A 14767-nucleotide genomic window follows, 5' to 3' on the forward strand; every position below is an offset into this window, starting at 1 on the left:
GGTAATGGTAATCTGGTTCACCCATATAGAAGCCTGTAGTGAGCATTACAGAAACCTGTGCTGATAATGCACTTCCTAGCTCAGGTCTGCAAGGCAAGATCTATGCTCAGGCACAGCGTTCTTACAACATAGTTCTGACCAGATCATGTGCAAGGACTGTAGCTTAAAACTAGCTCTGGGGCCAGTGTGCCAAGGGGGCATGGGTGGAGGCCACAGGGGAGGCTTCTTGCAGCTCTTTTCCTATAACTGGGCTTGGATCATAACAGCCCAAGCCAAGGTTACACACCTGCCACCCTAGCAGTGAGTCGCTGAATGCAGGCAGCCAGAGTTTGGTAGTGAGGCACTGATAGCAGGGGAGAATTTCGGGGGGGGGGGGGGGATGCTTACAGGAATTCTAATTGCCTTCAGGCCATTAGAAGGGGCAGTTAGAGCCTTTGTGGTGTACTTGAGGTACTGACAAGTTACCTGGGAGCCAAGAACTCCATTATACATCACAGTGAAAGATTTCTGCCTCTTGCTTTGTAACACATGAATGTTCATGGCTTTCACACTTAAGGACTTTCTCATCAAGCAAGTATAAAACCTGAACCTAGGAGTAGTTTGTCATGTGCCCTTTTCTCTTAAGCTGGAGACTAAGATATAAACAATTGGAAGTAATTTTACTTAACTAATGTCACTACAAAGGAAGAGGTTTGTTTGGGGTTTATAGGAAGGATAGCTTCTGGTGATTGTAGAGAGAGCCTGAGAAAATGGCATCAAGGAGTTCTTCACCTATGTGCAATAATTAAAAATTACAAGATTTTAAGTGCTTGAAGGCCAAAAACTTGAACATGCAGTTGAAAAGAGTGGTGTTGCTATGGATTAATATGAACACACTACTCAGAAATGTTTGTTTAGTCATGATGTGTTCTGAAAGGAAGGAAAGCTTCTAGAGTACTGTCATTTTCCAGCTTTTAAATAGTTCTTTGTTCACTTCTAAGTTGTGCAGAGACGCTCACTTTACAAAGAATGATGATATTTAATGGCCTTTCTTTTAAAAACAAGCAAACAGCAAAGCCAAAACACTGGCCTTTGTTTTCCTGTTAACAGCAGGCAAAGCTGCAGCAGCAAATGGACCTACAGAAAAATCACATCTTCCGCCTAACTCAAGGTCTGCAAGAGGCTCTAGATCGAGCAGATCTTCTGAAGACTGAAAGAAGTGACCTTGAGTATCAGCTGGAAAACATTCAGGTGAGGAAACAGTGGGCAGGACTCCATGCTCCCCATCTTAAAACCCAGCTTGCTGTGGGGCTTTAGGATGAGATCTGCTGTTTCTGTGTGATGCTTTGCTTATGCTATTAACTCTGTTCTGCTGTTATCTGTTTCTTCTAGTAAGATGGAATTTCTTGTATGTGTGGTTCACAGGTTCTTTATTCCCATGAAAAAGTGAAAATGGAGGGCACTATTTCTCAGCAAACCAAACTCATTGATTTCCTGCAGGCCAAGATGGACCAACCAGCAAAAAAGAAAAAGGTGGGTGAAAAAGGTTTGAGAGGCATGGAATGAAATGCTGGTTCTGTGATCAGTTATGTGCTGCATATTCATAATATTCTGTTTTATCTTTCTTTGTGTCCTCATTTAAGCTTTTTGAGTTGCTAAACACAAACTTCACTAGGCAGAATGTAGTTGGTGTTTTTTTTTTTGTGGCTTTCCCAGTATTTTGCTGTTCCTACTCTACTTAGGTTACAACCTAGTAGTTACACCTCAGTGAGGCTGTAGGAATACAGAATTTTGACCATGCTTTTTGTACTTTTTTAGTGGTAAGTATGTCTGTGTGTATCTGGACATACTGTGGCTGTCTTGTAGTTACAGCATAGGACTGATTAGGCAGGTGGTGTGACTCGTGTCACATCTTCATCATAAGCCATTCTGCCATTTTGAATGAAGAAACTCTAATTTTAACCACCTATTTTGAGATCCTCTTGTTTAGATGCTTTTGGAAACTCAAGGTGTGAGTACTGACAGGTAATGTACGTCCCTCTTTAACCCATGTCTCAACATTTTTCTCTCCAGTGCCAATATGAACTAAAAATCCATCCATCTCAGAATTGCCATTAGGCCCTCTGGCCGGGCTGCCACTAGCTAGTTTCACTTTGCCTAGTTTAAGCCATCTTTTACTAGGAGTTAGGAGTTGTCTGTGTGTTTCTGTTGCTAGGGCCTGTTTAGTCGGCGGAAAGAGGACCCTTCTTTACCCACACAGGTTCCCCTGCAATACAATGAGCTGAAAGTGGCACTGGAGAAGGAGAAGGCTCGTTCTGCTGAGCTGGAGGAGGCTCTACAGAAAACACGCATTGAACTCAGATCTGCTCGTGAAGAAGGTAGGGGTTAACACAACAGGTAGATCTGGAAGGAGACGCCAGGTCTTGGTCTATAAACGTGCCTTTAATTGGGTGCCACTAGAGCAGTAACACCCTGTTTAATTCTTACCTGCTGCTGTGAAGGTGCTATAAAGCTACACCTTTTTCTGCAGGTGGTAATCACTGAGTGGTTACACAGAACCACTGCTGTGAATGAGTGTTTCATGCTGGTGATGTTAATGGGTGGCATTTATCTCGTCTATAGCTGCTCATCGGAAAATATCAGACCACCCTCATCCATCTACTCCAGCCACAGCCAGGCAGCAGATCATCATGTCTGCCATAGTCCGCTCGCCAGAGCATCAGCCTACTCCAATCAGTTTGCTAGCTCCACCATCCAGTCGCAGGAAGGAGACCTCCACACCAGAGGGTAGGTTCTTGGTGAACTTCTCTGTTACCATTTTCCTGTTTGCTATTGCAATGCTATTTTGGAGCACAAGCCCTGTGATGAGAGGCTGATGGAGCTGGGGTTGCTTAGTCTGGAGAAGAGGAGGCTCAGAGGAGACCTTATTGCTGTCTACAGCTACCCAAAGGGAGGTTATAGCCAGGTGGGGGTTGGTCTCTTCTCCCAGGCAACCAGGACCAGAACAAGAGGACACAGTCTCAAGCTGTGCCAGGGGAGGTTTAGGCTGGCTGTTAGGAAGAAATTCTTCACAGAAAGAGAGATTGGGCATTGGAATGTGCTGCCCAGGGAGGTGGTGGAGTCACCATCATTGGAGGTGTTTAGGAAGAGGCTTGGTGCCATGGTTTAGCTGATAAGATGGTGTTGGGTGATAGGTCTTTCCAACCTGCTCTGCTCTGCTCTATTCTATTCTATCTTAGGTGGTAAGTTTTGTGTTTGTTTTTATTTTAAAATCCTCTCTTCAGATTACAGAATTTATTTCTGACAACTATTAGTCTGAATTGTTTTAGGAGCATGGGGTTTGTTCAAAGGAATATGTTTTCTGTACTACTCTCTGCATTGGCCAAAAAGATTTATGGTTGTTTCCTCAGCAGTTAACATTTTCACTTGTTTAGAGTGCAGACTTTTCCTGCTGAGCAGATAGATTCTATCAAGGCTTTTGTAAAAGGGGAAAAAACTTTGGTTAGGCTTGAAAGGAAGATACTAGGTCAAAGATGATGTGAATATCCTATTAGCTAGAAAAAGGGAATACCCTTCCTTATCTGTGAGGGTATCATCAGAAAAAAAATTTAAGAGTTGAGCACTCTGCTCATTTATTCTTAGCTGACCAGTATTCCAGAGTGAGCATTGGACCCTGAGGCTCTAAACTAAAACCTCTGGCCTTTAGCTGGAAAAGGCTAGAACCCACAAACTGGTCCAGCCATCACAGATAGCTGGCACAGGGTGCTGTGAGGACAGGTAACATTGGCATGAGGGAGTGTCCTCAGAGGCAGATCATGAACAGGGATGCGAATTCTGTTCCTCAGTAGAAGACCATGCCTTGAAGGATGACCTTTGCTCAGTGTAGGCCCCTTCCTAAGAGGGATTTTTGGTGTGCTCTGAAATATGCTGGCACTGATGGCTAGCAGGAAGGCTGTATGAGGAAGGCCTGCTGTGTATTGATTATAGCAGTAAAGGTGTTGAAGGGTTTGTTAGCTGTAAGCAAAATTGAGAGATTAGTTTAGCACATGGTAAGAACGGAAGCTGAGTGCAGACTGGAACTCGAGATGGTTTGATTGACATACTCTTGGTACACCAAACATTTGCCACTTCAGTTCCACAGTCTGCTCTCAAACAGCACATTCTGTGCATCTGTATAAGGCAATTACTGAGGTGGTAATGATGTAGCTTAAGGTTTGCAGACTGCAAAGGAAAACAGTGCCTACGTTCAGCCAGGCTTCCACAGAGAGACAGAGTCACTTTTTATTACCTTGTCTTTAAAATGCCAAACCCTGCTATGATTTTTCATCCCCATCAGAGTTCTCATCCTGATGATGAGTTCTGTGCTTTGCAGAGTACAGCCGACGCCTGAAGGAGCGAATGCACCACAATATCCCACACCGCTTCAACGTGGGGCTGAACATGAGGGCAACCAAGTGTGCCGTGTGCCTGGACACCGTGCACTTCGGCCGGCAAGCCTCCAAGTGTCTGGGTGAGGGCGGGGTGTGTGCCTCGGGGGTCGCTGATGCTGGGTGCAGCAACGAAGCATCAGCCAGCTAGAACAGATTTTCAGTGAAAGCTGAAGGAAAGTCCCAGCATAACGACTTTGAAACTAGCTGGTGCAAACATTCCACACCAGCAAACGTCTGATGGGCTTGGACTAGGAGGAGATTCTTGGAAGAGCCTGGGGTTTTGTGTGTTAGAAGTTGAGGCGGCTGTGTCGTGAATTTTTGTCATTTAACAGAAGTTTTTCTCTGTCCTCCTGTCAGAATGCCAGGTGATGTGTCACCCAAAATGCTCAACTTGCTTGCCAGCTACTTGTGGACTGCCAGCAGAATATGCCACACACTTCTCCGAAGCATTCTGCCGGGATAAAATGAATTCTCCTGGTCTGCAGCTGAAGGAGCCAAGCAGCAGTCTGCGTCTTGAGGGATGGATGAAGGTGCCAAGGTATAAACATGAATCATGGTGCTGTATCAGGTGCTGAAATACTTGGAATAGTTCCTTATGTTATCCTGGCTCTTATGCTGTGATAATCAGTACATGCCCTTTGCAATTACTGCCACTGAAGTTTGTCCTTCTAGGAGATGCATTGCTGCTTTTATTCTGAATCCAAGCAGAAAATCCAACGTGGCTTTGTGCTTATTTTCCTCAGGAATAATAAACGCGGGCAGCAGGGCTGGGACAGGAAGTATATTGTCCTGGAAGGAACCAAAGTGCTCATTTATGATGCAGAAGCAAGAGAAGGTACCTCAGCATTTCTAGGAAGAACTTTCTTAAAAATCTTCAGCTACCCTTTGGTGCTTTGAGAGGCTTAGAGATTGTTACTGCTTGCTGTGGCCATACCAAATTTAGCTCAATATTCTGTAATAAGGCAATATTGTTTTTCTAGATCCTTGACAGTTTTATTAGCTCTTATGTCATAACAGCCCAGCTGTGAAACATCCAGTGTGTGTCCACTCCATTTTGCTAGCACAGTTACTTTCATGCTACTTGTTTGGGGTTTTTCTCTTAACCTGCCTCCTTACTGTCCCTGCAGCTGGACAGCGGCCTCTGGAGGAGTTTGAGCTTTGCCTTCCTGATGGTGATGTAACTGTGCATGGAGCTGTAGCAGCTACTGAGCTTACCAATACCGCAAAGACAGGTGAGAATCTTACGTAGATGAAGTCAAATGGATTTCCTCTGGCTGTCTGTCAGTGGCATTCTGTTTGAACAGAATTTCCTCCCTTTAACTGTCACTCTGTAACTGTGTAATCTCGAGGTTACCTCTATTTGAATTAGGTGAATAGTAGTCATCTAGATCTGGTTACACACAGGCTTTGCTTCTGTCCTGGTAGCCGAACTGCGAGTTATCTAATCATCGAGCCAAGTGGAAGTAAACTGGAAGAGTTCTGTAACACACTTAGAAGCACTCGGTTTATTTCACCCTCTCAATGCTCTATCAAGTGTGAAGTGTCATAATTCATGCCACCATTGTGTTCTGAGCAGAAAATCATTGCCTTAGAAATCCTGTGGGGTGTGTACAGTCTCTTATTATGGAAAAAAAAAATGTTGATGTTTGGATTTGTATGTAATGAATAGAACTGATGAAAGATGATGTATGTCTTGACTTCAACATTAAAGGATGCAGACTGTTAAAAACAAAGGTTTCCATAACCAGTTTTTACAGATTATTATTTTTTTTTTCCTTGAATAGTACAGGGAAAACTTAAGTGGCTGTTCTTGTACTCTTTTTCCCCCCCCCCCCCACAATGGAATTTCTTTCTCTTTTAGTTAAAAGGCAGGAGATTATTTTTTGTTTAGTAAAGACTGCATTTTCTATATGGATTGCAGACATCCAGCTAATATTTAGCTTAAAGTAGCTAGCCTGGGCAGGACCTGTAAAGGAGCAGCCTATGTAGAAATTGCCATGGTAACACATCATGAGAAATACAGCTTCTCCCCAATGAGGCTAAAAGGTGTAGATGTTAAGTGCACTGACAATATACCAAAAACTAATCTAAGTCTTATTCTATCTATATGACATCTCAGATGTGCCATATATCCTAAAATTGGAGTCTCATCCACACACCACTTGCTGGCCTGGTAGAACACTCTACCTGTTAGCACCCAGCTTCCCTGACAAACAGCGCTGGGTCACAGCACTGGAATCAGTAGTGGCAGGTGGGAGAGTTTCCAGAGAAAAAGCTGAGGCTGATGCTGTGAGTATAAAAGTTTCATTTAATAATAAAATATTCTGGGAGGGAGCAGAGTTGTGAAAAATATGTTTTCGGTAATTGGCATGCAGAGGTGTAACCAGAGGTAAGTTATTGCTTCTGCCTTGTGAGCTATGATAGGAGGTCGTTCCTGGTACTCCTTGTGAGGCTGATGCTTTATATTGCAGTGCCCTGCTTTGGACTGGGGGAGGGCAGCAAGAGGATCCCCAAATTGTATCTCTGTAGTTCCAGAAAATGAAAAAAGAAAGAGCAGCTGGGACATGGTTTAAGTCCAGTCCTAACAATATACCCACCATGTGGAATGGGCAAACCTCAAAAGAAAGAAACAAGCAAAAATCTCTCTCCTCTCCCATTCTTATGGAGTTGGGAGTTTTGTTTCTTGGGGGGAGGGTGTACGGGATTGGGGTTTTTTTGTTTGGTTCTTTTGTTTGTTTGTTTTATGTTTTATTCTTTCTGAGGAAGAATGGATATGGTGATGGGGTTTTGGGTAGCCTCTTCCATCATTGTTGCACTGTGTTCTGATAAAGGGAGATTTGGTATTAGACTGTTAGATCTGGAGGCAGGGAATACCTAACTGGCAGGAAATCATCTCTTTTCTCATGCTAGAATTCCTTTTGTCTCTGAGAAAAAGACATGCTCCCACCAACCTTTGCACTGTTTTTAATCCTTCCTCTGGGAAATTGTCACTGTTCCATTGCAAGAGATACAGGGAGGAGAAATGGGGAGGGACAGCAATAGGTTCACTCTGAGTTTAGGTTAATGCAGCTCAGTTTGATTTGTGTTTCAGGTAGATAAAAGTTTACTGATTTTTTTTGTAGGAGCTATCCCTGCAACTCTTTCCTTTCTGAGAAAGTTTGTGCCAAGCTTTTTGCCTGCCTTTAAATGATGAGCTTACATTGTTAAAATACTAACAGAGAAAGAGATGAAGATTAACTCAACAAACAAAATATCTTCTTATCATTTGCAGAAGTTGCTTGGAAACTCCCTGCTGAAGCTGGAGGGTGAAGACCGTCTGGATATAAATTGCACAATGCCCTTCAGTGACCAGGTAAGGATAATGTTCTGCTGGGCCTTTCAGAGTGCTGGGTATTTAGTTCATGGGAATGGTGTCTTCATGGCAACAGGTGTAGCTTGGTTGGGTTTCCTCTTTGCTGGCAAACAGTCATGTCCACGTTTGCTGTCGGAGCATTCCTTGTTCTCCTCGTGCAGTGCCATGGTTCCCCTCTTGTCACTGTAGGTAGTACTGGTGGGTGCAGAAGAAGGTCTCTATGCCCTGAATGTACTGAAGAATTCCTTAACGCACATCCCAGGAATGGGAGCTGTCTTCCAAATTCACCTCATCAAGGATCTGGAGAAGCTACTCATGATAGCAGGTAGGGGAACATACTAATGTTTGTGCTGCAGCAAATGTGTGGTAATTGCTTTGTACTGCTAGGAGTACTGCTGTGACAGAGGGCTGGGCTTCCCTCTGGATTCATGATGGGCTGCTTTGCCTCTTTTCATCAGTACCTTGTCAGGGAGCAGCAGACTGTATTTTACAGGGTATTGTCTGAGGCTGTCTTGTAAATGAATATATGAATGAAGGCTTGGTTAAACCTTCAGAGGACCAGAGACAAAACATTTCCAGCTTAGGGGTTAGTTGTCAGTTTAAAAAGTAGTTGGGCTGATCAGTGAGTTTCTCTCTCCCTAGTCACTGTGACACCAGCTTTAATCTCTCCATCTGTGGTTTTCCAGAGATACTTCTTCCTACACTGATGTAGGCATGCTGAACATTAGGGTGTATCTTCATCTGAAAGCCCAAATTATCAAGTGCCTGTATGACATTTGTAGAGAGTGGAAAACAAATTCTGTCTCTTGTTTTCTTCTGCATTTCCCCCCTTGCTAAGATGTAAGCTGTCTGTGCTTTATTAGTTTTAGGGTGGCAGAGGAAAAAGGAATTGGAAAAATAAAATCTCACACAAAATGAGGAGCAGGCTGTTGCTGTATCACTAAACTTCTGAGAGGAACTGGGCTGGGTCTGTAATGCAATGTATTAGGGCACCTCTTGGAAATCCTTTGGTGGTTCTGTTGGCACAGAGAGGCTGAGGCAGCTTTTACTTTAAGAAGTTCTGAAGGGTAAAGCAAAACTTCCTGTCTGATTATGATTAGTGTCTTAATGAGGTCACTGTCACTGAGAACTGCTAGACCTTAGCAACACTAATAATGCATGGAGAAAATGGATGTTTTCCCAGTGGGTTTGCTGCCTGTTGTGTGGTTGGGGTTTTTGTAAGTTTTCTGTTTCACTTCCAATAGGAATAATATGGAATAGATTCTAGATGGTACCTTGTGACTGTTACCACAGCAACAGCCTGTCATGACAAGCTGCTGCTTAGGTAACAGAATAGACCTTTGTAGAGAATAGGGAGTTTTCCCTTGACAAAATGTAACCATTTTTATTTCCAGGAGAAGAAAGGGCTCTGTGTCTTGTTGACGTAAAGAAAGTGAAGCAATCTCTAGCCCAGTCTCATCTCCCAGCCCAGCCTGATGTCTCGCCAAATGTCTTTGAGGCTGTCAAAGGATGTCACCTTTTTGCTGCTGGCAAGGTAGGATACAGCTCCCTCATGCCCCAGACCACCCTTTAGACTGCACTGAGTCTAATATTCATCAAATCATCTCCTCCATTTCACTGGCAACAAATCCAAGGTCTATATGCTTGTTTTAATCTTCAAATTAAAAGAACAGAGGCTGAAGTGAGGCCGAACTGGACACAATAGGGAGGAGCATACTGCTGATATGAATAAATCCAGACAGGATGAGATGCTGATGGTCTAGCCTAACCTGCTACATGCTAAGTAGTACAGCATAGCATGGTTAACTGCTTCTGCACAGCTGACTTGCATTTTGAGATTTCCAATCAGTGAATCCCAGCTACTCTTTGCTCTTGAATGCCATGTAACAGTTTCCAGGGGGGCTGTTTGCGTCACTTGCTAACTCTTGGCATTTCCATAAATTGCCAGTTTTGGTATGGAACACTTAAGCCAAAGCAAAAATTCTCATTAACAATCAATTCTACAGGCTGTTTTGGTAACAAACTCAACATCATTCAGTTCAAACTGATGCTCAAGATAACCATTTCAGGGTTTAAAATGTAGACCTAACCCACTGGAATTTCTTCTCCCTTTTAATGAAACATTTTTCTATGGAACACCACCTAATTTTTTATTAACTTCTTTCAAGCATAAAAGAAACCACAGAAGCAGTTCAAATTTGCATTCTTTTTTGAGGCTGTGAAGAGGCTTTTCATTATTTCACTAATTCACAGTAACTGCCTTATTAAGAATGTACTTTATCTCTGCAAAGTTCTTTTTTTTTGTGGCACAAGGTACTCAGCTCTGCTCCACAGGCTCAGCATTAGAATTCTCTCTGTGTCACTCTGCTGTGATCTTCCTTGCAGGTTGAGAACAGTCTTTGTATCTGTGCAGCCATGCCTAACAAAGTGGTTGTTCTGCGCTACAATGAGGGCTTGAGCAAGTTCTGTATCAGAAAGGTAAGCTTAGCAATGCCCTTCAGTAGCGAAGGGAATTCACACGCCGCTCCGAGACTTGGCTTTGGAACAAACATCTTAACCTTCCTGCTTGCAGGAGAACATTTGTTTGCCAGATAAAATGATAACAAATTGCAGCGTGTGCTGACTAAAGCTGGAGTAGGCAGCAATTTCCTTTAATAAGAGGTGGCATATTTGGGGAGGTGCAGAACAGAGCTGTGATGAGTTTTGAGATCCTGGACTCAGCTGTAATCATGCCCTCACTTGTTTACTTCTTAAGTGTTCCTGTGCCTCTCTTGTCTTTGGAGAAACTCCTAAGAGATGACTTCTCTCTTCTTTGCAGTGAAGGAAGAAATGGGTGTCTGAATTTGTTCACTGTGCCAGTGAAAGTCAAAGGGGTGTTTGGTATTATTCCATCCCAGGACAAGGCAGCTGTTTCCCATACTTGCCCTGACAGATGTGTACTTCCTCCTGGCCAGCAAACAAGACACAAGACCTGGATCTTGTGTGCTGAGCTCCTCTGTAGCTAACCCTGTCTATGTCCAGTCTGCACTGCTTTGTCCTGGCCTATATGGGTATGAAAAAGCAGGATGGGTGCAGCTCCTCTTCAAAGGGCCAGCTGCAGGCAGATGATACTCTGAGCACCTCACTGACTGCTCCCCTCAAGGACAAGTCCAGTGAATTACTATGAATAAATGTTACATGCTCATGCATGGAAAAAAATCCAAAGTGATAACAGGGAGCTTTCCTCAGAGCAAAGAGAACACTGCCCACTTTAAAATGGGCTGGAACTCAGAAACTCATGTCCTCTCCAGTTCACAAACTAAGGCATGCTCAGGCCAAGCCACATCTCTCTGTGAGCTTCTGCAGGTTGCTCTGAAGGCACCAGTTCAGTGTATCTCCCCTGAGTGCTACATTGGTGCTGCTGTAAGGAAGCAGAGTAAGCACAGTAATTCAGATGCTGGACTCCTTGGAAGTAAAGATGTGTTTGTGGAGATCCTGGCACAAACAATGCAGATGCCACAAACCTGGAACACCTCTGAGCACTTAGCTGATAGCAGCTCTGGCTCACAAGGGAGCTGCAGTCAGCAGGAGACGCTGAAGAGGTGCAGTTGCTTTCCACTGTTTGTGCTGCCACTCACCTCCATGGCACCAAGTGCCTTGACAAGGGCCTACGTGCAAAACATGCAAAGCTGTGCTCCAGAAGCAGGTTTTCCTCTTCTGCATTGATCCAACAGCTCTGTGTTACATTGAACAGAGGAGGAAGGTGGTTGTGTTTGAATTCTTTTTGCTTAAGGAGCTATCAAGCTAATTTTTGAAGCATATTAAGAGCAGGGGTGCTTTAGGGAGTGGACTTTTGCTGGAACAATCTCAGTGACAGACATACCTACTGACAAGAGTTTTGTTCTGTGGGTTATAAAGAGTTTGGGACTTGGCTGGATTCAATCCTGCTGCAGTTGTTTTAGGATTGCCTCTTTGTCTTTCTTGCAGCTGCCCTGATTGCTGGTGATGTGCAGGCTAGGTAGTGATTGCTCTAGCACAGCTGCTCTGGAGCTGGGGCAGCTCTGACTGGTTGACTCCCTTGTGACAAGTCTGTTATTTAACTGCTCAGTCCTGGCCAGTGTTCTCTCCAAACACTTTTCAGACAAGCAGTCATTGGTGTGACTGTGACATAGCCTAAGGGACCCATCCTCTGCTGCTCCAGAAACCCCTGAGCTAGAGAGCAGAAGGATATCTTCCAGAATAATGTATTCTTCCAAAAGGCAGAGGTTCTTACTAGGGTTCACACCTGGAGATGAGTTGATAGGCAGGTCTATATTCAAGCAAGTGTCACTTCCAACACAACCACCCTTTTTCTTCTAGCAAGAGTACTTTTCCATGTGCTTTAGAGAGACTGTTAGTGACTTTGATCTTCTTGTGTCTCCCCTGTATACAGACAAGTGTGGCAAGACCTAGCCCTTCAGAACAGGTAAAAGCTGTCAGCTGTTACAGGGAACTGATCCCTGTCTGTACTTTCCTCTTTTGCAGGAGATTGAAACCTCTGAGCCTTGCAGCTGCATCCATCTGACCACGTACAGCATCATCATTGGAACCAACAAGTTCTATGAGATTGAGATGAAGCAGTATACGCTGGAGGGTAGGAGGCCCCTCCTGAGGAGCACACTGTGTGGCTCCACAGATTCTTTTGGTGGGGCTTTTCTAGAGCAGTTTATGAAAACATGTTGGTGCTGATGGAGCTGTTGTTCTCCATTCTCTTTGCAGAGTTCCTGGATAAAAATGACCATACTTTGGCTTCTGCTGTGTTTGCTGCTTCCACCAACAGTTTTCCAGTCAGTATCATCCAAGTGAACCCAGCAGGGCAGAGGGAGGAGTATCTGCTGTGTTTCCATGGTAGGTGTGTGGCATGGTTATTGCACTGTAAGTGCTCTCTCTGGTACATGAACCAGCAGGAGGTAACCAAGTACTGTTGCAAAAGATAACTGAACAGAGCTTACTTTCTCGCTCCCCTAACAAAGAGTTGTTGAAGCCTGTGAATCTAAAAGCTGTGAAGAGCTGTGGCTGCTGGTTCAAGCAGCAGATGCAGAGGACACTGCCACTAAAATAGCACTTTCTGATCTTGCCTGCTGAGAAGCTTTTGGTCAGCTCACTCCTGGCTTAGAAGCTCCCTGAGCCTGTGGTTCAGTTGCCAGGTGTAGGCATCTGTGCCTGGAGGGAAGGGATTGCAGTGGCTGTACCAACAGGTGCTGGATTATCCTGATAAAACCTTCAGGGTTTCCAATCTTCAACTTTCTTGTCTAGCCTCCATGCAGGCAGATGAGACTTTTTAATGTTGTGATGATATAAAAGAGGGTGTGAGTTTAGCTGCTTTTGTTGGCCTCCTGGGATTGTGTCAGGGAAATGCAGTCTTCAGAAGCCCACTAACAGTAGTGGTGGGTGAGTAGCAGTAGGAGTCCTGTAGTCTTCCCAAGCTGTAGATTAAAGAATCTTCCCTGAACAGCTACAGAGAGACCTCAAAATGCAGGAGCTCTTGGTCCAGAAGGTGCTCCCACATCTACCCCATTCCACATCAGTTAAAACCATCGATGGCACTTGGGGATTTGCAGCGTAGTGAGCACCCTGTTGCTGCTGCTGAGCCCAAGTTGCCTTTGTCCTTTCCAAACTAAACAAATGCCACTCAGGTGCATGCTCATGACATGCTGTGACTTTTCTTGGCAGAGTTTGGTGTCTTTGTGGATTCCTATGGGAGACGCAGTAGGACAGACGACCTGAAATGGAATCGCCTGCCCTTAGCCTTCGGTAGGTGCTGAGGGAAATTCACTTGGATTGTGGCAACTCCTGGAAGCAGGAAGCACCCCTGTGGGACAAATATTCTTCACTCAGCACTTCCATGTCTTCTTTCCTCTCCTGACTCTCTTGGAAACTGTGGAGATTTCCCCATGGTTTAAGATGTAAATAATAAATAACTGGAAAACCTTTGGGAGTGCTGAGGAAAACTAAACCCCAGTTTCATTTCCTTAATGCTTCCCAGCCTGGCAGTGACTGAACTGGCCTGTGGAATTTTTAATGATGCTTGGAGGGTTCTGAAGTAGTCAAGAATTTATAATGTCCATGTGGTTCCCACAGCCTAATGGGATTCTGTTCATTTAACAGTCAGGTTTTAATGCCTTTTTCATGATACTTTGGCTAGTCAAATTGTTGAGATCGCTTCAAAGCAACAATTCTTTCAGCTTGCATCTCCCTCCCTGGTTACAGTGTCTGTGCCTTATTACAGAAATGTTCCCTCTCTTTCCCCTGGGGCTGAGGCTCCCTGCTGCTCACTGGTGTTTTTCACAAGTTTTTAACAGAGAATTTCCTGTTGTGTTTTTCCTGCCTTTGTGGTGCTCCCCCAGCCTACAGGGAGCCCTATCTGTTTGTGACCCACTTCAATTCCCTGGAGGTCATTGAGATTCAGGCACGAGCTTCTATAGGGTGAGTTGTTCTCTTGATTGCTTTGAACAGTGTGTGCTGGAGGAGTTGTGTCCTTGCCATGAAAAGGTTCCCTGTGGTCATTGTAAAGACTTGTTCTGCAATTTTACCCAGAACTCCTGCAAGAGCCCACTTGGAGATACCAAATCCACGGTACCTAGGGCCTGCAATTTCATCTGGAGCAATCTACTTGGCCTCCTCCTACCAAGACAAGTTAAGGGTGATCTGCTGTAAGGGCAACCTAGTGAAGGAGACCAACAATGAGCAGCAGCAGCAGCACCACAGAGGATCCTCTGCTACACGCAGGTACGGTGAATTCAGTGTGTCATGGTTCCTGTGTGTCTCGTAAGCAAACTTGGCTCTAAATGGCTTTTCTGTCCATGTCATGGGATGCCTTTGTCCATTCTTGGAGATGGAGGCTGGCATCAGCCAATTGCTGGAATGGGACAAAGAGCAGAGTCACTGGTGCTTCGGGACCCAAAGGGAAAGAAACATTAACGCTGTAGGAATATCTGGGTAATCTCCACCAATGCTTTGTGGCCTTCAGCCACACTTTTACATCGTG

The 14767-nt window shown here is 44.5% G+C and overlaps 1 protein-coding gene across 1 annotated transcript in view; it reads left to right on the top strand.

Annotated features, from left to right (window-relative positions):
- The window catches only part of CIT (citron rho-interacting serine/threonine kinase), a 119645-nt gene that overhangs the window by 100183 nt on the left and 4695 nt on the right, over positions 1-14767 (top strand). Inside the window, exons 30-47 of the mRNA XM_068161762.1 lie at positions 1090-1230; positions 1405-1512; positions 2195-2357; positions 2602-2766; positions 4352-4489; positions 4767-4947; positions 5153-5244; positions 5537-5641; positions 6529-6698; positions 7681-7761; positions 7951-8086; positions 9156-9295; positions 10147-10239; positions 12265-12373; positions 12499-12627; positions 13453-13533; positions 14127-14205; positions 14317-14508. Of these exons, the coding sequence (XP_068017863.1) occupies positions 1090-1230; positions 1405-1512; positions 2195-2357; positions 2602-2766; positions 4352-4489; positions 4767-4947; positions 5153-5244; positions 5537-5641; positions 6529-6698; positions 7681-7761; positions 7951-8086; positions 9156-9295; positions 10147-10239; positions 12265-12373; positions 12499-12627; positions 13453-13533; positions 14127-14205; positions 14317-14508 (2303 nt within the window). The remainder of the gene's footprint in view (positions 1-1089; positions 1231-1404; positions 1513-2194; positions 2358-2601; positions 2767-4351; positions 4490-4766; positions 4948-5152; positions 5245-5536; positions 5642-6528; positions 6699-7680; positions 7762-7950; positions 8087-9155; positions 9296-10146; positions 10240-12264; positions 12374-12498; positions 12628-13452; positions 13534-14126; positions 14206-14316; positions 14509-14767) is intronic.

The sequence above is a fragment of the Melanerpes formicivorus genome, unplaced genomic scaffold, assembly GCF_026170545.1.
Source record: "Melanerpes formicivorus ecotype bairdi unplaced genomic scaffold, bMelFor1.0.p_v2 SCAF_60, whole genome shotgun sequence".
Lineage (NCBI taxonomy): Eukaryota > Metazoa > Chordata > Aves > Piciformes > Picidae > Melanerpes > Melanerpes formicivorus.